This window comes from Sporothrix brasiliensis (assembly GCF_000820605.1).
Source record: "Sporothrix brasiliensis 5110 chromosome Unknown Cont17, whole genome shotgun sequence".
Lineage (NCBI taxonomy): Eukaryota > Fungi > Ascomycota > Sordariomycetes > Ophiostomatales > Ophiostomataceae > Sporothrix > Sporothrix brasiliensis.
In genome coordinates, this window is record NW_024467136.1 from 3,586,078 (window position 1) to 3,608,444 (window position 22,367).

General features: G+C 52.2%; 3 protein-coding genes across 3 annotated transcripts; 1 reads left to right on the top strand and 2 right to left on the bottom strand.

The window, feature by feature from the left end:
* Nucleotides 1–262: 262 nt before the first annotated feature.
* On the bottom strand, nt 263–3,537 carry SPBR_02249 (ubiquitin-activating enzyme E1; the record flags this gene model as incomplete). The annotated part of the gene is made up of 3 exons (XM_040760552.1): nt 263–997; nt 1,080–3,443; nt 3,532–3,537. The coding sequence occupies 3 exons, from the start codon at nt 3,535–3,537 to the stop codon at nt 263–265; spliced, it is 3,105 nt and encodes a 1,034-aa protein (XP_040621029.1).
* Nucleotides 3,538–5,175: 1,638 nt separating this feature from the next.
* On the bottom strand, nt 5,176–5,794 carry SPBR_03261 (FK506-binding protein 1; the record flags this gene model as incomplete). Its single annotated transcript, XM_040761564.1, has 4 exons — nt 5,176–5,203; nt 5,289–5,330; nt 5,416–5,562; nt 5,670–5,794. 4 exons carry the CDS (start codon nt 5,792–5,794, stop codon nt 5,176–5,178), a joined length of 342 nt encoding a protein of 113 aa, XP_040621030.1.
* Nucleotides 5,795–19,250: 13,456 nt separating this feature from the next.
* Nucleotides 19,251–21,569, top strand: SPBR_02423 (uncharacterized protein; the record flags this gene model as incomplete). The annotated part of the gene is made up of 1 exon (XM_040760726.1): nt 19,251–21,569. One exon carries the CDS (start codon nt 19,251–19,253, stop codon nt 21,567–21,569), a length of 2,319 nt encoding a protein of 772 aa, XP_040621031.1.
* Between the last annotated feature and the right edge of the window lie 798 nt (nt 21,570–22,367).

Sequence of the window (22,367 nt, forward strand, 5' to 3'; positions counted from 1 at the left end):
ATGTTGAGAGAGGAGAGGAAATATAGAAATAAGAAGAAAAATATAGTAGAGGAAAAAAACGTCTGAGAGAAAAGTCCCGAGAGGAGGCGACACGTCAGGAATGGAAGGCAGCAGCGCAAGCAGAAGACTGAATGGAATAGAAATGAAAAAGGCACGCGAACATGCCGTGAATCCGATAATACACCCCAAGATGTTGCAAAGTACAAGCAGTCTCTAATCTAATCGTCCCAGCCAATCCTCTGTTGTTTCCCGTCCTGTTTCTTTACCGGACCTTGACCTTGATGTACGGGACCTCAACATCCTCTTCGTTCAGGTCCTCGACCACAACCTCAAAGATGACCTCCTTCTGGTGCTCCGGAATCGGCTTCCGCGAGATTGTCTCCACCAGCTTGCTCAGCTTCAGGCTGTATCTGTCCTGGAGCTTGCTGGGCGGGAAGAAGGATGCGTACAGCAGGCTGACGCCCGAGCTCAGCATCGAAATCGTCAGGCCACGGCTCGAGAAGTCGTCGATTAGCTCCCGCAGCGTAAAGTCCGGCACCTCGAACCGGTCCCAAATCTTGTCCAGCGACACCTTGCCGTTGGGTCCCTGGTACTCGACCTTGGGGCTAGCAATCGGCTCGCTGAAGCCAAAGAACGGCAGAGCCAGGTTGATAAAGCCGTTCTTGTACTTCTCAATGTCCGTCTTGCCGTCGACGATCTTGTACAGCTCCAGCACGACCAGGCCCGTCACCAACGCCGTCGTGGTCGCAATGGCGGGTATAATCTTGCCGGCAATGAACTTGGTCTTGTGCCGATCGGCCGTCTCGATCTTGTAGTTTTCGGCGCGCAGGTTGCTCGCAGCAGTTATGAAGTCGATGTGGAAGTTGGTGTCGTCGTCCTTCTCGAATTCCACCGGCGTCAGTTTGAAGCCGGCCATCGAGCTTGGCGTCGGGATCGTCTTGATCAGGTCGCTGACTTCGTTTTCGTCGTCAAAGGAGCTCGATCCGGCGTTGGGATCCTGTGAGTTTCGGAGGTTAGTATTGTTTGCAGAGGGTGTGCGGAGACGACGCCTTGGCCGCGTAGTAATCCAGTGAACTTACGGGTTCCTTGTCGTCCGCCTGAATCTTGACACCCGGGTCGGGCGAGAAGTCAGGCACAATCACGTTCTCAAGAGCCGCCAAGTACTCGCTCTTGTCCTTGCCCTGGACGTTGATGTTGTAGTTGAACGCATGCAGGTTCGTTGCCGACACCAGGAACGAGAAGTGTGTCGGATTCGTCGCGTCAAACTTGACCGGATCCGGAGCGCGCTTGGGGCCCGACCAGAATGGGGTGCCCGACGACGTCACGGAGTCCTTGGGAAAGTTGTACAGAAGCTGTTGGATGGCGTTGTTGTACTGCTTCTCGAAGAGCATGCGCGCCCAGCTAACGCAGTCCTCAAAGGTCAGCGCCCGCTCGTTCTTCAGATAGTCGCGCAGCGTCTCCAGCGTTGCAATCTCGTTGCCGGCCTGCTTCAGCGACGTCTCAATAAAGTTGGGCTGCGTCAGGTACAGGTTGACAGTCTCGGCAGACTTGACAAAGTTGGTGTCAAACAGCTCCCGGGCCCACGCAATGGTGTGCTCAATCTTGTTGGGGAAACTCCGCAGCGTGCACATGGGGAACGACTGCTCAGGAGGATCCTGCGACGAGGAGTACGATTCCGTCAGGAGCGGCAGGACCACCTGCGTGTTGCCCTTCGTACCCAAGGTGCCACTCTCAACAAGCGGCTTGTGGAAGAACACACAGCGGCGGTCAACGTATGTACGGGCCTCCACATTGTCCAGGGCGTTCGTGACACCATCCAGGGCCTCCCAGAACTCCTCGTTGAAAATGTGCTCGGTCTCGTTGCTGACGCGTTCGCGCCGACAATCGATGTGGCCGACAAGATCGGGGTTCATGGCCTGCACTGCCTTGGCGGCCGAGTCGCTCTTCATTTGGCCAACGTCCTTGGGGCGGAACAGGAACTGACGGTTAAGGTTGCTCTTCTCGATGGAGTCCATGTCTGTGACAAAAATCTTGCCCTTGGGGCCAGATCCAAGACCAATCATCGCCCAGTTTTTCAGCATCTCGCAGCCAATGGCACCGGCACCGACCAGGAACTGCTTGACGTTGGAGAGGTGCTCCTGGTACTTGGTACCGAAGACGGCGATCTGACCGTCATAGCGCGAGCCAATGGGCTTGCACAGCTCTTCGGAGCGCTCAAACTTTTCGGGGAGCGACTCGAGCGAGTCAAAGTAGAACCACTGCACCACGGGGTTGAACTTCCCCGACACGGCCTTGAGGATCTCCTGGGCAACAATACCACCAAAGAACGCCGCCATCGGGTTCAAATCACCCGTGGCCTGGTAACTGAGTTCGGTCAGGAGCTTGTCGTCAATTTCCACGTCGATGCCCTCCGTCTTAGCGAATGCGCGGGCCGAGGCCACCAGGACCGTGGCATCCTCCGCATTCTGGGGGCGCGGCAGGCGGTTGTGCGTCTGGGCAAAGGCGTGCAGAGCCTGGAATCCAATGTGCAGCTGCTGAGGGCGGTCGAACTTGGCGAAATCAGACACGACAAACTCGGGCTCCTTGAGGGCAACAGAGAGCTTCTTAAAGTCGAGGAACTTGGGCATCTTGACCTGCTGGTACAGGCCGCCCCGCTTGTACTGGCCGAGGCCGGAGACGTCGCCGATCGAGAAGGTGTAGGGACCCTTGACAGTAACCTTTCTCGGCTCACAGCCGTTCAGGGCCTCCATGCCCTCCACTTCGGTGAAGGTGACATAGTCGCCGTCCTCGAGGCCGTGCCGGGTCTCGTCCAGAGCGGACACCAGGCCCTCCTCGTCAATGCCAGCGACGATACCGTTCAGCGGGTTCTCGCCGGTGGAGTCGATGACAGTAAACTTGTTGCCAAAGTCGCAGAACAAGGAGCCGAACAGACCGAAAGTGTCCGCAACAATGACGTAAATACCCTTCTCGTGGCAGTAGTCGGCCACGGCGAGCTGGACGTTGAGCGGGGTATTTGTCAGGACGACGACCTGGTACTTGTCGAACTGGGAGAGGTTGTCTGCTAGGCTGGCGGACTCATGAATGCGGACGGGGGTATAGGCGTTGAGCTCGGCCACCCGGGGGGCTGTTACTTGGTCGCGCGGCTTACCGATGTCGTCGACATGGAGGAAGAACTGGGAAGAGAGGTCGGCAATGGCCACCGGGGCGGGGTCGTAGAGGGTGAGGCTCTTGACGCCGGCCAGGGCAATGTTCTTTGCAATCTCAACGCCAAGGCCCTTGAGGCCGGCAATCAGCACATTCGACGAGCCCATGCGCCGCATGGCCTCATGGCCCAGCACATAGAGCTGGCGACTGTAGAGTGACTCATCGATCTCGGTGCTACCGACGACGGACTCGTCGACCTGCATTCTGGTGACAAGGTCGACTTCGGGCAGCTTCTGGTCCTACAAGAGAGCACGCAGACGGGGTTAGCTAAGGCACCCACAAGCGGTGAGGATAGGACGGCGTGGGCTGAGGTGAACAGGAACATACAGTCATTTTGACTCGAGACGAATCGGGCAAGCTGCCGGATGAGAGGGTTCGCTTCCCCAGTTTGAAAGCTTCGGTTAGGAGGTCTCTACCTGGCGGGGCAGGTATGAGATGTAGAAAGGAACGGAAACGCGAGAAAAGGAAGTGTGGTGGGACAGGAGCGGAGGGTGAAGAGGATTGTCCTGAACAATGATGAGGAAGAAGAGGGAGAGAATGACAGAGAGAGCGTTCAAACCCCACTCAGAACAGAAACGTCGGTCGTTTGGACAGACGTGTCGAGCTTTGTGCGGGGTCTGTGGCCGGGCTAGAGCGTGTTGGCAGCGGTGGGAGCTTCTGGAATTGACAATGGACACGTTTGGTTGTTCGTAAAGACGATGTGAATGACGGATGCTTGAATGAAACTGGAGTTGATAGGTAAAAGGTTTTTCGGAAGCGAAGGGGAAGGAGGGCGAACTCTGTTGCTCTTATGGCCTCTTTCCTCCCATTATTCATCTGACCGATTTCTAAGAAAAGTCGCCTGCCCGCTCTGCCTGGACCAAAATAACTTTATTACGCCCTGCGACTCACTCGAGTGAACAGGCCGACCAGCAGCTCTTTCCTTGTCAATGCGAAACAACTCTTCGAGGGAAGGCATGGCCTGGGACAATGATTACTCCGGGAAGGCACCGTGGGCACGGAAGACAAAATAAAAGAATTCGTCCACCGGCAAGAAGCCTCAAGAAACGTTGAAGATAGCCAGCTGGCAGGTGCCAACTTCTGTAGCAGACAGTCCTCCAGACAATGATGGGTCATAGCACCGAGATCGTCCTGGCTCTTGTAACATAACGCCGAGAACAGAGCCAATGGGTGTCCTAGATTGGCAGAACGCCTTACAAAACAGAGGAAAGAAGGAACGACACAGTGCTGCCCCACCCAGGCAGCTCTCGCCTGCCTGTGAATGCAGCCCCGCTGTTTCGCAGTTTCCTCCTGTTTCCATCGCGGCAACCAGGCCAGGCATTGGCATCCTACAGGTGTTAAAGCTGCTGTAGTCGACCGGGAGGCCTGGCCGGCCTGCTTAGTGGGCAAGGCGGGCCTTTGTTGCCCTCCGTCTGCCCCACTTTCTGCCTAGAATACTACAATGTTCTACTCCGTTCTTCGTTACGACGTGTCGACACAAAGAGCGGAACAAAGGACCTTTAGGTCTTTAAGAATACAACTCTTTCTGCAGCAGAAAGCAAGCGGGAAACCACAGGCTGGTGGGAAGACATGCAGGCAGATAATGCGCAGATGAGCGACCAAAGCTCAAGAAAGCAGAGGTGATGCAACGAGTGGCGAGTTCTCTGCGACACGATATCACGTGAATTGCGTCACTTTGCAGGAATTCAAGGGCAAACACTTTGGTATTGGGGCAACGCCATTTATTGGCGGCCATTTCAACATCCGGGACTTGACAGTCGCACATATGGCGAGTCCTATGAAATTCAGAAACATAACCCATGGAACAGATGGTCGGTATTCTACCGCCTCGTTCCCCTTCTCCCCCGTCTAAGCAACCATTTCGGTTCTCCGGGGTGTAGATTTTTTATTTATGTGAGACACAATTTTTTTGTGGTTTTGTCTTTTTGTTTATTGTCTGTTAGCCCTGTCGGATTGATCTGACACGTTCGCTTAGTTGATCTTCTTCAGGAGGACGTCGCTGCAAAGGGTGTTAGTCCAATTGTTGACTACCAATAGCAAGTGCAAAAGGTTAAACGCAGGTTGGAAGGGTGGGTGGAACATACAAGATGAGGTCAGAGTTGGCCGGGATGTGGCCAGGGAAGCCGCTATGACAGCTTTGTTAGTATCGAGAGCGACAGAAAGCGAGAGAGCTCATTGAACTGGTTGTTTGGGGAGTTTTGAGCGTCTTACCGAGCACCGTAGCCGTAGTCGCTGGTGATGTCCAGGGTGGCCTTCTCGCCAACCTTCATCTGGACGACACCCTCATCCCAGCCCTTGATGACTTGGCCGACACCGATGGCGGTGACAAAGTCACCACGTCCGACGGAGCTGTCGAACCTGTTGAGAATCTGGTTAGCACGGAGAGCATAAACAATAAAAAGAAATAAGACATGAAGAGTAGCTTGACCAGCAAGCTAGCACTGGCGTAATCAGGATTCACATACTTGTTGCCCTTGTTGTCGGGCTTGGAGGTGTCCTTGAGGTAGCCGGTGTACTCAATAGTAACACGGTCGCCAACCTTGGGGGTGGCGCCAGTGCCCTCCTGGTGCGTGGTCTTGGTGACACCCATGTTGAAAGCGGTAGAGTGGAAGAAGCTGGTGTTGCGACGGGAGAGGAAGCTTTGGTTAGCTGGAGCTGTCAGTGCGGTAAAGGTACGAGCCAGTCGAAGAGGTGCCATTGAGAGACGAGGGAAGAAGCAGAGAAGCAGGGAGAAGAGGGAAACTCGGGGTGGAGAGGAAGATGAGGAAAGCTCTGCGTTTTATAAGAGGGGCGGTACGACAGTGCATTGGAACGGGGGAAAGGAGCTTAGTCGGGGCGCTCGGGACGACGGTAGACGGTGGCGGAGGGGTGGAACAGGACACACAAAAGAGCACCGGCAGGCAGTCTCAACAGGAGCAGCACCCAAGCTATCGGGAGACTTACAAAGAGCAAAAAACGTTATTTTCTGGCGTGGAGGCTAAGGTGCGGGAAGCTTAGGACTTGTTCTGCGTTGGTGTTGAAGAGAGGAAATAAGAGGACTAGCTCTGGTGAGAGGGGAGGGGCGGAGGGGGGCGGACGGCGTATTTATTGACAAAACACGGCGAAGGACGGGCGGCCGGCTGGCCAAGGGAGGAGCGACAGGAGAGATGGGAAAGTGGGAAAGCAAAGGCGGCAAGAGAAGCAAAGCAGTTACAGAGGGAAGGAGGTGCAGGTACAAGATGAACAGGAAGGTACTACTCCCGTGCAGACACCGAAGGCGCGGAAGGTATGAACTACAGGGGGAAGGTCGATCCATGCGTGCGAACAGTGCAAGATACTATGTTGCTTGGCTTGTACAGGGTACGTAACCGAGGACAGGCGCAGTGAGAAGTGGATACCAATGCAGAGGAGCTCCTGCCATGAAAGCGGTACATGTCTACAACAAATGTCACAAATGGCACCTACGAGGCGATGTATCTTGTATCCTCTCCAGCTTGCAAGAGACCTGGTTCAGGACGGATGTACATGTACGGTGATGTATGGGTTGGCGACTGAGACATGAAGAACGAACGGAATCGGCGATAGGCAACGAAGAAACAAAAACTATGTAGAAGCTCTAGACCGGGACATAAGACGACAGAAAAGACGAGAAAAAACTTGATGATTGGTGACTGCGGAGCTCAGGAGACTGGCAGGAGCAAAGGTACCTTCCATGTGGTGGGGCCTTCCCAATGGGGACGCGAACGCACCTACGGGGACAGGCAAGGCACAAGCAAACAGCAAGAACAAACGGGCAAGTGAAAGATGTATTACAGGATGGTGTCGATGAGCGGCATCAAACACCGCCGAGAGCACGCCCGTAGTCCAGCGGGGAGGCTCTTTCCGAGCTTTGTTCTTCCTGTTCCTCGTTCTCGTCAATCCAATCGCCAGAAACGCCGAGCTTACAAGGCCTGAGACCGGTGGAGCAGGTATGATGTGATGGCGGGGGAGGGGAACACACGCGGCGGTTTCGCAAGCCGCACTGCCTCGCACGTTACTCGTATTATGTAAGCCGTTTTCTACCGACGTCAATTCTCAAGTGAATTTTCAAACCCAAACAACACGAACATGACAGCGGTAAAAACGACTCTAGGCCACGATTCGGTGCCCTGTATCGCGGCCGTGAACGTATCGCGTGAAGCAACGATCCGTTTACGCTGGGCATGGACTACGGGAACAGAGGCAGCTTGGCAATGACCATTCTGTGTGGCCCCTGCATGTTGCTTGATGTTGCGGTTCATTTTGTGTATTTTTTGAGTATTTTTATTGCTTTCTCATCCTGTATATTCGCGGGTTTCTGGCCGTTTCTGGGTATCTATTCCAAGGCCATTCTCTTCCATACTCATCCGTGGCTCTTTGGTCGTCTTTCGTCACCCTCTGTCTCTCCCTGCTTCCTGCATGGCCTCATACGTGCGTGTCCCAGCCGATGGCCATCGTGGGACAAACAAATGCATGTCAACAGAGACAGAGCGCAGGCTCAGATCTGTGCACCGTGAACCTGCCGGGGGTCCGTCCGAAGACTCGCCCTCATTTTAACCACGACATACGACGTACAAGAACACAAAGATGCGAGCCGAGACCAGATAGGCGGTATTACAGTGAATCTGACAGATCCAGGACTAGCCAACGACAAGCTCATGACAGGACAACGTACGTACAAGTCTAGACAGCTTTCGAGTCACGGCCCCAAAAAAGTCTGACGCGGGCGTGTCGGGGTCTCAGAAGCTCGGCCGGTATGTGAGTCCGCTCGGTTGCTATTGTTGCCTAGTCGTTATGGTTTTCTTCTTTCGTTTTATTTCTTTCTTTCCGATTTTCTTGCACGTCTGCACATGCCGTTGCCGCATGCGAGCGTGGCCTCTCACCGCCAGTGCCACTATTGACCACTTGGAAGGCCTGGAAGAGCCCCTATTCGCTGTCCCAGTCTTATGGCTTCTTCTCAGCTTGTGGAGTACGAGGCTGAGTGTGCATATTGCATAACCGAATTGGCCACGGGCAACCAGCTCTTCATTGTCACAACTCCACATCCCCTTGCCTTGACTGCTCGCTAACGTTTCGCTCTTCGGTTGTGACATCAAGTCTGTAATCCATCACGTTTCCCTGTACTTGCTTTTCCATGCTCGTGAATCTCTGATCTTTGTCAAAGGATGAAACTAACGTCCGTTCAAACTCTCATATCAACGAGTAGAAGTAAGCCCATGATACGATATTGACGCTGGCGGCCTCGGGGGCCCTTACGAGTGCTACTGCACCTCATTGTAGGTCATTGCAAATGGGTTAAAGACAGCAGTCAGAGAATTCAGTAGAGAACAAATCGAACATAAAAAAGCAGAGCACATAAATGTCCATGGCGGTGGAAAACCCCGGCGTCCGCGTCAATTCCGACGTCGTGAGGTCAGCTCCTTGCCCCTCTAAGCTGTCGTTTCTGTACCCTTTATTGGACCATTTCCTATGTTCTGTATGTTTCAAACTCCAAGATGCTTCGTTTCGATTTGCCAGGACAATGTTTGCTCTCGACATAAGCGCGCGTAACGGTTTATCGTCCCGCACCGAAGGAGCTGGGCGGGAGACGAAGAGGTTGCAGACCTCGCCGAGGATGATCGTCGAGATTCTGCTTGCCAGAAATACCGTAGTGAATTAACATAAAAACAGCACATACACATGAGTGAATTTCAGTATCACATCTCACGGGCAAAATGCCTCTGTGATCCCACCCCGTCCTTATGCGTCTCCCATGTCCCTGTCTCAAGGCACTTTGGCATCTCATCTTGTCGGTTGTCTTGTCTACGAACACTTACCTTTTCTTTCTGTGATCCCTCTCTGGTCTCCTATCACAGTTGCTACGTTCGGTTAGGCCTAGCAAAAGGGAACAGCTGGGGAACGAAGGAGTGTTTGAACGTGATGCATTCGTTCAGTCGTTTAGGCTTTCTGTTTGTCCATTTGCTACCTACGGCGCTTCTTACTACTTTATGTCCTGTACCAGCTTTTGTGTTATTATTTGGTATCATTGGTAGTCTATAAAAAAATAGAACGTACATCACACTCAAATTTGTATGTTGTTGCCTCTTTTATATCTGCAGCTAAACAAGTAGCTGGTCTTGCTAGGCCAGTCCAGGAGACCAGTACGACAATAAAGCCCAGGTTTTGTCTGTCCACCGTCCTAGGAGACTCTGAAAAGTGAACGGACGGCATTGTAAGCGGGACAGGCGGTTCCTGTCATCGTCGACAATTCGGGGCAGCCGGAAAGTTGATGAGTTGTTAGTTGAGGCGGGAGCGAAACATTCGCCATCCCGCATAAACAAGAAACTCCCAGATACATGAAACCGAAGGCGACAAAACGACTCCGGGAGGATATCTCGTTTGACTCGCGTGGGTCGTGCATTTGTTTTATTTTTGTTGCACCTGTAGTTCTCCGTCTTCCAGCTGGAGAGACAGCCGCTCCTCTCGTGGCATTCGAACGGCCGAGTGAGTGGACGGCTCGTGTCTTGTACAACAATCGGTGAGCATATCGGACAGACACAGACTGGACATAAGCCATGCAACCGCCCATGATATTACCGGCCGAACGTCTATCCCACATAGCAAACACTCAAGCTTCAAGACACTAATTGTGTTTTTGAATATGCATGCTTGTATTTACGCAGTATCTCATACTCATGTGGTAACGGCCGTCATTGTCTACACAACGCAACAGTTGCGTTGCTCCTTGAGGGCCATCAGCCAGATAAGCCAGTCCTAAGTACAAAATATTCACAAATCCATACAATGTGCTACGTCATCTCCTCTTATTGGGCCAGCAATTCCAAGTACCGGTAATTGGTATATAAGTTTTATGTGGTGTCCCCGTTCACAGAGATCGAGGTGCACAGCATAGATAGATCACGGTATCCAGCGCGTACCATTTCACGAGCAGCCCACATATGAGCATTGGTAGCTGGTGCGAGAAAGACGAGGAGGCTGCCATAAAAGGAGACCTTGCGAGACTCCGATCCTCCAGTCACCGTCCTCCCGTCGCAGGGACTAGTCTGTATCGTGTCACATGGTGCCCAGCTTTCTGTGTTTCCGTTGTTGTATTGATTATGACTCTTGCAGTCTCTACCATCCGAACTTGTCCTGTCTCGTTGTTTCAAGAGATACAAGAACGACAGAAAGGGCCGAAATGAGCTCAAAGGTGACCAGACGGTACAAGGGTTCATCGGGACCCGATAGCACCACCAACAAAAGCACCATGCTCCCGTCTATGATAGAAGACTTGAAATAATGGCGAGTGATGAGAATAAGTAGATGCCCACGTCTCGTCCAGACGGTTAGTGGAGATACTGGGTTGAGGACGTAGCCCTTCGTTTTTCTCGTCGTGTTTGTCTTCTTCCATTCGTAGTTGTGTTTTACTCTTTCCTGTGTCTAGGAGACTCCTTGTCACCCAAATCTCTTTATCGCCTTGCCGCCACGAACGACTTATCTCAGATGAATAAAAAATATGTGCGTCTCCTTACACAATGCCAAATCTCGTCTTGGCCAGAACTGATGCACGGCATGCGAATTCAGGAACGGGAATGTGTTCAATTTTCGTTGCTTACTTGATGATATTCTGATATCACTCTACACCACCACCATAGCCAATTTCACTCTCCTCTGGCCTTGCTTTCATGATATTATCGGAATCTCTTGTTGTGTGTCCATTTTAATGTGTTCCTCTTTGAGTGGAAATATACGTGTGTATGGTTGAACATGAACTGACTGTCGAAAGTCGGATGGCAAACAATAGTAAAAATAACTTTGCGAATTAAAATAAAAATAAAAATAAAAATTTATAAGATTGTCGTACCATTAAAAGACTGCATAACACCTGCTGCATAACAACCCTCACTTCGAAATGATATCAACGCGTTAAACCAGCATCAGGAGTACTCTACCCACACAATATTGAGCCTCAAGTTCACACGGGTAAAAATAAGCGCAAGTTCTACGTTCTCCCAACCACGTGAAAAACAATCCAACGACGCACGACATGACCGTCCTGCTTCATGATACTCGCCTCGCGAAGCCTGTTTCAAGAATGTCCGTGATCTTCAAGACACACAAAACCTCCTGGTCTACGACGAGGCTTGGGCGTTGTAATTATCTGAGCGACGACGACCACCAACATTGCGCATTGGCCTTCTCACTGTGTTGGCGCATTCAATACTGTCCTGGAAAGTAGCTGCACCTATCTCGAGTCAATAACAACCTTCGGTGCTAGTGGCCCAGCATCCATTCGCGGACGACAACCAGTGTTTTCGACAGCATCGTCAAACATGCCACCAGGGATCTCGACGGAGCGTAAGCTTCACTGAGCTTCGTATTGTGCACATCCCCCCTTCAAACAGTACAAAACGCCCAGCGCAGTATAGATTGCACCCATCAAACGGTTGCTGCATGCACATCTCGTCACTCTGCGTTGGTGCTGTCCCTTTTTTGTCCCGTATGTTGCATTTTCAAGGGAGCAATAACGGGTAAAGTATTGCAATCTATTCAATGCTACGCTCGGGCGGGTAGGGCAAGGCAAAAGACAGAACGACAAATAAAAAGAGCACAAATGACCAGAAATGGACAAGATTGAACAAAAAGGGTTGCCAGATTTGAGCGGCTGTAGGTGGTAGGGACCAAGCTCGAGCCGTCTTTTAATATATGTTTCCCATCCAACCAGTCGACTGCGACTTGGTCGTTGCTGCTCAAACTGCAGCCAGTCTCCCTCGTCTCGATATCTTGGTTGTCTTTAATTTCCATATGCACTGTCGCAAATAAGCACACCATCGTCTATGCAGTCGTCAAAACCATATGAGATGTATATGACGATAAAATGTACGGGGACCCGTGCATCTGCCTCCCGGATGTCACCTTGTCCAGATGACGTTCATCACCCACATAGAGAGCCACGGGACGACAGATACGCTGCCGAGCAGCTGCCTTTGCAGCACACGCCCAGTGCGATTCATGGAGCATACGGGATACTGGCTGGCATTTCGTCAGCCGTTCACTATTCTGATGTAGCTCGGCCTGGCTTCCCTCTCTCCCCTCTCTCCCGTTTCCTCCAACCTCACCCGTGCCGTTTCGTTTCACGCCATTATTTTGAGAAACAAACATCAAACAGAAGGACGATAAGCACTCGCATTTCCCACATATGCTGGACTCGGTAAGGGGCCTGTCATCATGTACTGAGTATGCTGTTGTTCGCGTTGTCGTCTTCCATCCAACCCCTTCCTCCTCAATGTGGATGAAACAAGGAAACGCGTCCGAGATGTCCTGTGCTGTCCACTTGGACACACCGAATGCCCCGGTTCATAACATCTATGTCAACAAGGAATTTTTTAGAGGTGCGTTCTGTCTCAGGACGAGACAGCGATAGGACGAACCAAGAATCGGACACGAACACACACAAGGCTCAGTGTGAAAGCAGACATTGAAACTGGCATACACATAGATAAGACGGGAACGCCGTTTGCCCTGCCTCTCCTTTACATTTCTTCCAGTCATGCTCTTACAGTCACACAAAATCACATACCCGTACCACCACACCGCAGGCCAAAGAGTTCCGAAGGATCACGAGGGCACCGAAGGGAGGCAGCGATACGCAACTGTTCCGATGTAGGGAGGATTCCGAGTCACGGAGCCCACCAAACGGCTCTGCTCACTCACATCTTGCCTGTGGAAAGACTGCTCCGGAAAGACATGTTTACAACCCCCATGACTTGTGCGCCGTACGTCGCGCCGGGTATCGGCAGAAAGGAATGAATTCAAAACCGCACCATATCCCTTCATTGGCACCATGTGTATGTGTATGTTGGTTAATGTGTTGTCTCAAGTCCACGGGACGCTTGCGATTGGTGACAAGGCAACATTTGCAAGGAGGCATGGACGCAAGGGATCCTGGAAGGGAGATTCAGTGAGGCAAAAAGAACCCGAGGCGAGAAATCGAAAGGCGTCGCAAAAGCACTCACAACCACACTCCAAACCAATCGTTCATGTTATCTACCATTTCACATCCTCTTCTCGGGCCGGCAAGGCAGCGATGAAGTGGCCTTGACTTGGCGTGATGTCGGCTATCGAAGATGCAAGCCGCGTCATCGAGTGCCCTATCCAGTGCAACCCACGACAAAAGAAACGAGTACTGGCTGTCGTGCGTGATGAGATTTGCAGTTTTGGGTTGAATACAAATGAAAAATAAAAAAAATGAAATAAAATAAAAATACAGTACGAAAAAAGGGGAGAAAACAGCCAAAAAACAGAACAGAGCGGCCAAGAAGATTTCAAAAGAATGGACAAGCACAAGCCAAATAAGGTTCCTTTGCGCGCCGAAACGTTCTAACGCAGGCTGACGACGTGACAGAAGTCTCTACCATCTGGCCATTCTCCTAAGGCGGCCCTTCTTTCTTTATCCCCTTCGTGGCGAAGGCCATCCCCCGCGACCGACATTTTGGTTCCCTTTCTCGAATCGTGAAACAAAGCCACATCGAAAATCGGAAGGCTTGTGTGGGTGGATTCGAGCACATTCATTCCTCAAGGCATTTTCCGACTGGAATTTCCATAAATTAATTTGTTCTTTGCTCCCGTTGGAAGTCTCCAAGTGCGAGAGTCTGAGAGTGACGACAACTGTCGTGGTATCGGGAATATTCGAGCCCATGCCAACATCTCATCGTCCCTCATCCGGATTTCCGAGTGGTGTGCCGGTCGTTTTTCTTTCCCTCTTGGTTGACACGTTGACGGCGTCTCCTCGGCCACGGAGGAACCTTCAAATCTTGACAGGTCGAGCCATGTTTTTATTCCTCAACTTCGTGCTTTCCGTACTTGGCCGTCTTTGTTCAATAAAAAAAGCCTCCGAAATAGGTCGATTTTCAAACGTGTTTTGCATGCCGGACGCCACATGAGAGTGTGTTCTACTGGGCATGCACATGACCGGCCTTTTAGACAAGGGCGCCATGCATTTTACTTGCATTACTTACGTACACAAGGTGTGCTTTGCAAATTTCTTGACGCCTCGCTCCTCTCGCTTTTACGTGCGTTTCTGCACAGGAAATTAAAAACAAAAGCATGCAACAGCCGGCACTCATCACGGCGGGACGGCCACTTTTATTTCCTATTCCCATTCCTACCCTAGCCTCCCCTTAACCCTCCCGTAGTTTTGATATTTTTGGGCTGTCTACAGTCCAACGTCGGATTGGGGAAATCCTTGGCAGATGAGACTTATTTCCCGACGTTGGGTCCTTTTGCCAGCATATCTTACATGCCTCGTACATGTACTCCGTACATGTACACATTACAACGGACTCCGGCTGGAAACTGTGAGGCTCTTTATGTCGTACTTTCAAGTTCACGATGTTACTTTATTCCTTCGCTTTTGCTGGCCGTCCTTGCCTATGTCCCCTGAATGTATCCTACCTTTTCTGCTTGTTCCATTTCTTTTCTGCAGCTCGCTGGTCAGAACGATGGACCGGGTGCCTGCCGATCCTTTGCAGGTTAGTACAAGGCTGGCGCGAGACAGGAAAATACGACTGATACGCTGATACTACGCGCTGAAGGAATGGAATAGAGTTCCTGAAGACTCCGTGGGCACCGTTTTGGCCCGTTTTTTCTGCTTTGCTATGCTTTCCATTGAGGCTTTCGGCTGCAAAAGTTTTAGCTGCGTTCTGCAGTCCTCCAAGCGGCTTAGCAGCGTTTCTGACTTTTCTCGTATTGCAGACAGGTGCCATCGGTATCCCACAGGAGTAGTGTACTCGAGCCTGCCTGCCCCAGGCTGCGTCTCGCACCAGGTGCAGCCCGACGAATTTCTTCGTCCCGGTGCAAAGAGACCCGACACCAAATTCAAGAATACGCGACTGATACCGAGACAAGTAAAACACCAGTCAGCCAGTCAGCCACCCAATGCCACGCATTAATTGCAGTGTGCAACACACCCGGCGGCCGACGATAGAGGATGGGAAGCGTAGCCATTCGTTGGATGCAGGTCGGCCAGCAAAACACAGAAAAGAACACGAAAAGGAACAAAATGAGAGGACGACAAGAACCACGGCGCAGCGGTCTGCGGAGTACTTCCATATCGGCTTTCCCTTGCTTTGGCTCTTCTCTCCTTGCTCTGTTTGTTTCGTTTTGACTCTCGACGATGCTTGGCAACATGGGAAGGAACAGGAAACGAAAGCAAATGCACAGTGCGTCCAGGAGGATTGTCATTGGTTGAGCCACTCCCCTGGTGCAAATCGACACGGTATTATTGCATCGTATGTATCTTACGAAGTAGTAATACGACGCGTGTGTTTATGCTCTGCCGCTTGTCCCCTGTCCGATAAGGGGATCGTCGCCCCGAGGATCACTTCCTTCAGTGAGCAAACAGCACAAAAACGGCCAAAAAACGCCTATCTACGGGCCTAGACCAGGTCTTTGCCTACCATCGCTTGCCCACACCCAAGCTTTCACATTTCGCGGTCTCCGTCTTGGTCGTACTTGCCATGTCTCTGCGCTCTCCCTCCTTCCCCTCCAGCAGCTTTTGTTATGAAACCAATCCTTTCCGGATCGGGAAAGAAGAGCCATGACTTAGCAGGGGATGCTCCCGGTCCCTGCAAATTAGAACGATTTTATGGGCGCAGAGCCATTAGGACAAACCAGAAGGAGCCTACTGCGTACTTACGTCGTAGCCAACAGCGCGCTGAAAGAAGCTACAGCGGTCTTCCGACTTTGTCGTACAGAGCGAGAGAGGGTTGCATCAGCGCTCCTCTTCGTATGGCGACGAAGCCTCAAGCCACGGAGTATGACACGTTGGAGACTGGGCGACTGGCAACTTGCTGAGCACTCTGCCACTGCCTTGCACGCACGGCGGTCTCTCTTCCAGATGGACCAATAATCGGAGGCGAGGTGAACAGGGCGTGCCTGAGCTGGGACCCACATTCCGCGTCCCTATTGGCCATTTGGCTGAAATGGGCTGGAGGAAGCCCCGTAATACCCCTGTAATTATTTGATCCCCACTTTTCGTTTTTTTATTGCCCAGTTCTTTGTTCCATCCCCTGCCAGAGTACTTGGTCTTGGTCATGAAAGAACCCGTGCTCAACACCGTACGGCCTGCATGATGTTACGTACTGAGATGGCGGGCTACAAGTATCTTGTACAAGCAGGTGTCCACGGAGGAGCATCGAGGCATCCTCTTTCACTTTCTTCAGTTTATTTCCGTCGCCTCTTTGTTCATGAACTGAGCGACGGCGACTGGGCTGTGGGGGTTTAAAGATTTTTCATGTCTGAGGTGCTCCGCCGCATGTTTAATGTGTAGACTTTGTTCTTAGAGTTGAGTACTCCGCGTAAGCCATATTACCATTCCCCAGAGGTATGTCGATGCATCTTCGACTCGTCAAAGGTCTCATTTCCTCGCGCTTTCCCTGTCGGTGCTGGCGGCAAATGGGCATTCACCGCTTGTCCCCTCTTCAGTGCGGTGCAAGCTAATGTGGCTACTGAGGCAATCTCATTTGACAAAGTTTGGGCGCCTCGCCTCTCCGTTTTGCCTTGTTCTTGTACCTGAAGCCGCGCCTTAGCGCCCTGGGGAAAGACAGAAACGGGACCAAACAGCGCTAATCTTGCCCGCCAAACGCGTTCCCGTTTTGCTAACTCCACACTAACGAGGAAGGGCCAGGAACAGAACAAAAGGCCAACTGGCACGTAAATAGTAACGAAATGCGCTTTGCCTTTCGAGCACCCTCTTGTTGGTTGTCAATATGGAGCTGATTTGAACCAGACGCGACAAGAAGCAAAAAAAGGAAGAAGTTCTCGAAACCGAAACAGAGACCGTCGTTTAACAAAAAAAAAGAAAAAAAAAGATTGAAATTAACCGCCTGAAAAGCAGGTGCATCCTACCCTCGCTGCTACCAATCTTGGGACATGTGCTGTGTTGACGTGCTCATTTGCTTTGTGCCGTTTTCGTTTTTGCATGGGATAACGGTGCCAGTAATGGGCTCTGCGTGCTGGGTGCCTGTCGTCCGTCTCTTCTAAGGTGCCTTTGTTGACTGTGCACCACCACGCCATGGCTCCCTGTTTCCTTCCCTTGCCCTGCAAGCCCAGTCTTTGCTCCACACCCACGCCCACTTAACACACACCTGCCTCCTTTTTTCATTCTCTCGTGTCGAGCTAGACCCGCTTCGGTATGTTCCTTCTGTTTTCCCCTGGAAGGGCCAACTTCCCCTTCCCTGCAGGAAGGAACCCACCACGCACGCACCACGCTCCGTGGCGCGCCACGCCTTTCGCCCATACCCACACCACGCACACACGTACTGTAAACCGATTACAGCTTACTGCACGCTGGTGCTCCTCCCCTGGTCCCATCCCTTCCGCTGGTTTGTTCCTTCCCTCTCCTCCCATCGTTACACCCCCTTTCCTCTTTGGTTTGCTCACCCTCCTTTTGTTTCTGTTTTCCGATTCTGCTTTTTCCTCTTTCACCCCTTCTGTCTCCTTTTTCCTCTCTTTCTTTTCTGCGCTCTTTTCTTTTCTGCCTCCCTTCTCGCCGCCTCATCGCCGACATTTCGACATCGACAATAAACCTCTCCTATGACGACGTTGGGCCTTTTTCCTTCGCCTACAATTGTTACGACCCGTCTCGGAGCCTTCAGTGTCTTTTTCTCTCTCTTCCCCTGTCGTGCTTTCTCTTTTCTCCCGTCGCTCTCTCAAACATTCTCTCGAAACTCTTTTTCGCATTTTCGTCGTTTTATTTCTTGGGAACCTCCGGAGGTCAACCGCCGAACGCCTGTCGCTCTTTTCCAATCATCAAAATCGACATTTTTCAATCGCGGACCCGGATTCTATTCTCACTTCGACGAAACTCGCAAGACCAGTTTCGATCAACAAACAAGTTGCCAACAACCCACGCTCTCTCATTTTGGTTTTCAGCGTATCGTTTGCGTCTTCTCGTTTTTCGTCGCTTTTTTGGCTCTTTTCACACGTCGACTATCTTGCTCGACACGTCGCTCTTTTCTGTGCCATTCTCGCACTTTCACGATCCTTTTTCCTTCTTCATTGATTGAAAGCAAACGTCGCGTTTTTTTTTTTTCGCCTTCGTATGCATAGTCTTTGAGAACGAAATAACCCTGTAAGTCAAGCGTGACTCTTCTTCTGCCTTTTAAGGCAATAGTGACCTTCTTCGCCCACCCTCCTCCGTGCCCCAACGATGCAAACGACACCCCCTTTAAGTCCTCTTGTTCTTGTTTGTTTGTTTGTTTGTTTGCATGATTTTTGCAATATACCCAGTGGGGCGACGAGTCGTCAGACAAAGAGAGGGGAGGAAGAACGAGGTAGAAAGACAGGTCTCCCAAGAAAAAGCCAACGGAAAAAAAATACCCAAGAAATGGCTGGGAAGCGGGAGCGAACGTATTATCACTGCCCTGTTCTGCTATATCCTGCTCTTCCGCTTGGATTTGCTGGAAGCCACTCCCCAATCCGGCCAACTTCCGCCCACGCCATTTCATTATACCATGATTTTGTCCCGTGCCATCTTCTGTTCAGCCGATCATTTGGGGATCAGTTTATGCCGTTCGCCGCCCTGGGACCACCGGTTCACTGACCAGCGTCACTTGTTTTCTAGACCATACTCGTTGACAGAGACACAATTTTCTTGTCAAGTACATTCGCTTATCACCCTACCCTGACAATTTGTGAGTTCTTATCACCTGTCCAACTTTTCTCTTGATGGCTTGCCTTTCGAGCGCTTTCGCAACAAACACTTCAAAACGATCTTACGCATTTGCTTTTTAAACTCGAGTATGTTTCTGGGAGGACAGTAACTAATCACCGCGCATGGCGTTCCTGAATCCAGATTAAGACGTTTCGCTTTTCAGCCTCTTTTTTTCTCATCTCGGATCACTCGATCGTCCGCTCGCTTTTTTGGAAAGACCGCACGAATACATGTCCCTTATGACATTGGCTTGATTAACCGCAACTCGAATATCTCGCCAGCAACATAGAAAAAAAAGAAGGAAATCATCAACTAGCGAATCGCAAAGAGGAGGCAGCTCGTCACAACCGAAACGATGCATACCAGCTCGTTTTTGGTTGCCGCGTTAGCGGCGGCCGCTTCGGTCGTCAGCGCGCAAGAGGAGCGGCCCCGGATCTACTTCCCACGCCACGTTAAGCGGTCATTCGTCAACGCGACGAGCACACAGCACATCCCCCACTCGCCGCCGCCACCAACCCTGGCGCCGTCTATCCTGGAGTCGATTATCGACTCGGGCCTACCCAGGCCGTCCTCGGACTCTGACTCTGACTCCAGCAGCAGCAGCACGGGCACGACAAAACGCCTGACCTCGTCCGACATTTTCTCCAGCTCGCAGCCTATCAGCCGCTCCGACGAACTCAGCTCGACCAGCAAGCGGTCGTCCACCAGCTCCAAGGCACGAGACTCGTCCTCGTCTGACAGCCGTGTGACCACAGTCATTGTAGCCACCAGCACCATTGTCGTACCGCCGTCGACCGGTAAGGCGACCAACGCCAAGACCACGGGCACGACTACGAAGCCGACGAAGGCCTCGACCGACTCTTCCAGCAGCGAGTCTGACAGCTCGTCCGGCATTGTCGTGTTTCCCCACACGTCGTCTGGCTCTTCGTCGGCGACGACAGGCACGACCAAAGCAACTAAGTCCACCAAGACAACCAAGACGTCCGACTCGTCCTCGGCCCCGGTGGATCCTTTGTCGTCTCTGGACTCGGCTATCAGCAGTCTCCTCCACCCCAAGCCAACGCCGACGAGTAGCTCGACGAAGAGCGGCTCGACGAAGAGCAGCTCTGACGCTCTGTCGAGCGGCATTAGCCACACCGGTGCTGGTACTGGCGTGTCGTCGTCAACCACAGCAACGGGCACCGCCAAGACTACCTCCAAGACAACCGATATTCTGTCGTCGTTCCTGTCGTCTCTGACGCATGAGCCCACGACGAATTCCACGTCCGGTTCCGTTGCCCCGTCCACTAGCAGCAGTGCACCGCTGACTTCGGCCACATCTGGCTCGGTTTCAACTTCCGCCCCGCCGGTCTCGTCCCATTCTTCCATCATCAGTGGCATTGTCCCGCCGACAAGCAACATTACCTCGCCTCCACCTGTGACGTCAAGTATCTCTCACTCGGTGACCTCGCTCCCGCCCTCGTCCGGGCCAACCTCGATCGTGTCCCCTTCGCCTAATAGCACTGAGACGTCTGCTACTGCGACTGCTACTGGTCACTCCACATCTAGTGTCTCCGACAGCTCTGTGATCCTCCCGACGACGACCCCTAATAACACTGCGAGTGCTAATGTCACCGACATCGTCCCATCTGCTTCGGAGACGCAAAGTCATACGTCAAAGCCCGTGAGCCTGCCGACCAGTGGCAGTACGACTTCCTCCACCACGACGGCCCCTGCCAACACGGCGTCGTGGCTGCCTTCGACGATCATTGTACAACCCACTCAGAGCTCGGTTGTGGCTACTGGTCTTGCCCCCACCACGGCCACTGGTCTTCCGACCGGTCTGCCCAAGGCTATCACTCCGGATACAAGCAACAACCCGGCTCCTGAGGACACCACTGAAATCCAGATTGGTTTCGGCTACGGTCTGAATTACGCGTTCGTCGCTGTGACGCCCAAGGCTGCTGCTCAGGTCCTGAAGATCCTCCCCGAGCTCCTTGCGTACCAGGGTGGCTTCGACCAGAGCAAGAGTGTTGTGCAGCGTCTTGTGCCGTACGACACCACTGCGCAGCTGGGTTACGTTACGATGCTTGCCATCTGCACGTATCCTACCTCTTTGGTTGAGCAGCTCCGTATGGACATGCACATCCCCACGGCGGCCCTCTGGAACGACCCGGACCAACTTGCCTACAACATGTCGCAGGAGATCAACCCGGCTATTGACATTCTCCTCGGCTCGACCCTTGACTCCTCGTCTTCCGGAACCGTTGGTGGCTCGGCCGCTTCTACCACCGCCGGCTCCAGTGACCTGTTCAGCAACAACAACAGCAGCAGTGACCAGACCGCCTCGCAGCGTGGCGTTACAGCCGGTATTGCCGTTGGTGCCATCTTTGTCTCTGCTGCCTACGGCGGTGCCATGTTCATTATTGCCCGCCGGTACAAGCGCAAGAAGCAGTCCATTCACCGCCGCAGCAACTCTCTGACGGACCCATCTGAGATGCGCCAGACGGGTAGCCCGGCGCTGATGGGGGGTGCTCTTCTGAGCCGCGACTTCACGTCGACCTACGGTGCTGTGGCGGGTGGTGCTGCCGGTGGCCGTGACAGCCATGGCAGTGGCCGCAGCAACACCAACTCGGGCCGCACTGCGTTTATCTCAGCCCCTGTTGCTGCTGAGAACTCCCTGGGCTGGAACTAAGTGGGCTTTCGTCTGCTCGTTTCATTCCCGAGAGAGTGCAGCTCGTCTAGCCGCATGCGTCCGTCCTGTCCATTGACCGCTTCCTACGTCGTCTGTGATGTCTCGTGTACTTTGTCGTCAGGGTCACGAGAGCATATATGCCGCCTTTGCCCTCGCCGCTACAACTTTTCAACTTTTTTCGCTTCTTCAGAAAAACAAAACCAACGCAAACTATAACAAGCTGTTTCAAACCACATTTTTCTATTTCGATACCCTTCGGGAGGCCTATGTTTGGGCCGGTTGCACCTTTATATTTTTGATTTCTTCACTGTTCTTGCTGCATTCACAGCTGGAGATACTCCTATCTCCGGTCGCAGGAGGGTCCCCTTTTACGAATCATATACAGTGGCAGTTGGCTGTTCAACAGGCTCTGCCCAGCTATCTATTTTCCTATTTGTCTCCATTTTGTTTAACTGTCATCATATTTCCTAGTGTCTCTTCTTTTCATGTCATTTACCATTCTTGACGAGAGGCAGGCGCATCACAGCGGCCACGCTTTTATGCCTGACCTTTGTCACTTGTTTATATATTTATAGATTCCTCTTTTCTTGCTTCCTGTTCTCGACAATCCATACTCGCGGCAGACAAAAGTAGGAAAGAGACGGTCATTTTCTGGATCTACTTTAAACTTTTTGGTTTATAATATTTTTGCTCCTTATTGGACAGGGCCAGGCGCGCATGGCAAAGCTGCGGAGGACGGAGTTGCCAGCAGGGGAAAGGGCAGGAGAAGGACGTCAAGTGGACACGGGGGAGGAAAGT